A 1,487-nucleotide genomic window follows, 5' to 3' on the forward strand; every position below is an offset into this window, starting at 1 on the left:
AGGCCCAAGCAATGTTTCGAACCCACAAAGCATTATTATTATTATTCTATATGATATCAACTGGTATCAAGTTCCTTTTATTTATTTTTAATCAAAGACCACAGGGTCATTTTATTTAAACAAAGGTGTAAAGACTAAGAGAGTTTGGGAAATTTTTGATATTGTAAAATGAATCAGATACCATACAATAAGTGTGAGCTACTACTTATATATGAGAAGAGGAAATAGTAACAAACTTTCTAACTAACTTTTCTAACTGAACCTAACAATATTAATAACAGAAAATAAGAACTAATTACACTTAATTAGTTAACTAACTACTTCTATCACTATCAGTTATCTTCAATAGTCCCCCTCAAGCTAGATGTATTGAAAACATTTAATACACCTAGCTTGGTCAATAAGAAGTCATGTTGAGATCTTCCCAAAGCCTTTGTTAACAAATCAGCTTGCTGCTCCTTAGTATTGATATAACTTGTCTTGATCAATCCTTGTTGCAACCTTTCACGGATAAAATGACAATCAATCTCAATATGTTTTGTACGTTCATGAAAAACTGGATTTGTTGCTATTTGCATAGCAGCTTTGCTGTCACAATATATGATAGTTGGTCCATGCACATTCATTCCCAATTCTTTGAACAAGTTATTCACCCAAACGACTTCAGCTGTTAATGTTGCTAAGCTTCTATATTCTGCTTCTGCAGAACTTTTAGAAACTATATTTTGTTTCTTAGACTTCCATGCTATTAAAGATTTCCCATACTTCAAAAGATAGCCAGTCACTGATCTTCTGGTGTTTGGACAGGCAGCCCAGTCTGCATCACAAAAACCAGTGAGTTGTGCTTGTTTATCAGAACTCATGAGTATCCCCAGACCTGGTGCTGTTTTAACATATTTAACCACCTTCAATGCTGCATTCCAGTGGGAAAGTGTTGGTTTCTCCATGAATTTACTTAAACACTGAACTGAGAAAGCAATATCAGGCCTAGTGTTAGTGAGGTATAGTAGTTTGCCAATCAATCTTTGATATTGGTTTATATCAGTAAATAGTTCATCAGAGGCATCTTGCATATAATCAGCACTTGTAAGCTTCATATTTGTCTCCAAAGGTGTTAAATATGGTCTAACTCCTGATAATCTTGTTTATGAAATTAACTCCAATGCATATTTCCTTTGATTCATCACTATGCCTTTTTCTGATCGACAGAATTTTATTCCCAAGAATACCTCAATTCTCCCAAATCCTTTATTTTAAAATGAAGATGCAGAATATGCTTTGTCTCCTGTATCAGTGCATAATCATTTCCAGTAATCATTAAATCATCCACATAGACCAACAAAATTACTAGTGCTGACTTCTTCCTCTTGGTAAACAAAGAGTAATCCAAATGACTTTGTATGTATCCAGAATTCAACAATGCATCAGTGAGTTTAACATTCCATTGCCTAGATGCTTGCTTGAGACCATATAATGACTTTTTTAGT

The 1,487-nt window shown here is 33.9% G+C and overlaps 1 protein-coding gene across 1 annotated transcript; it reads right to left on the reverse strand.

Moving 5' to 3' along the window:
* Positions 1 to 332: 332 nt before the first annotated feature.
* On the reverse strand, positions 333 to 1,097 carry LOC138340477 (secreted RxLR effector protein 161-like). The gene has a single exon (XM_069292202.1). It carries the CDS (start codon positions 1,095 to 1,097, stop codon positions 333 to 335), a length of 765 nt encoding a protein of 254 aa, XP_069148303.1.
* Between the last annotated feature and the right edge of the window lie 390 nt (positions 1,098 to 1,487).

Source organism: Solanum lycopersicum, chromosome 12 (genome assembly GCF_036512215.1).
Source record: "Solanum lycopersicum chromosome 12, SLM_r2.1".
Classification (NCBI taxonomy): domain Eukaryota; kingdom Viridiplantae; phylum Streptophyta; class Magnoliopsida; order Solanales; family Solanaceae; genus Solanum; species Solanum lycopersicum.

Bases quoted from the DNA above. Each gene is read 5' to 3' on its own strand.
- LOC138340477 (XM_069292202.1), bottom strand. From the start codon at position 1,097: ATGAAGCTTACAAGTGCTGATTATATGCAAGATGCCTCTGATGAACTA.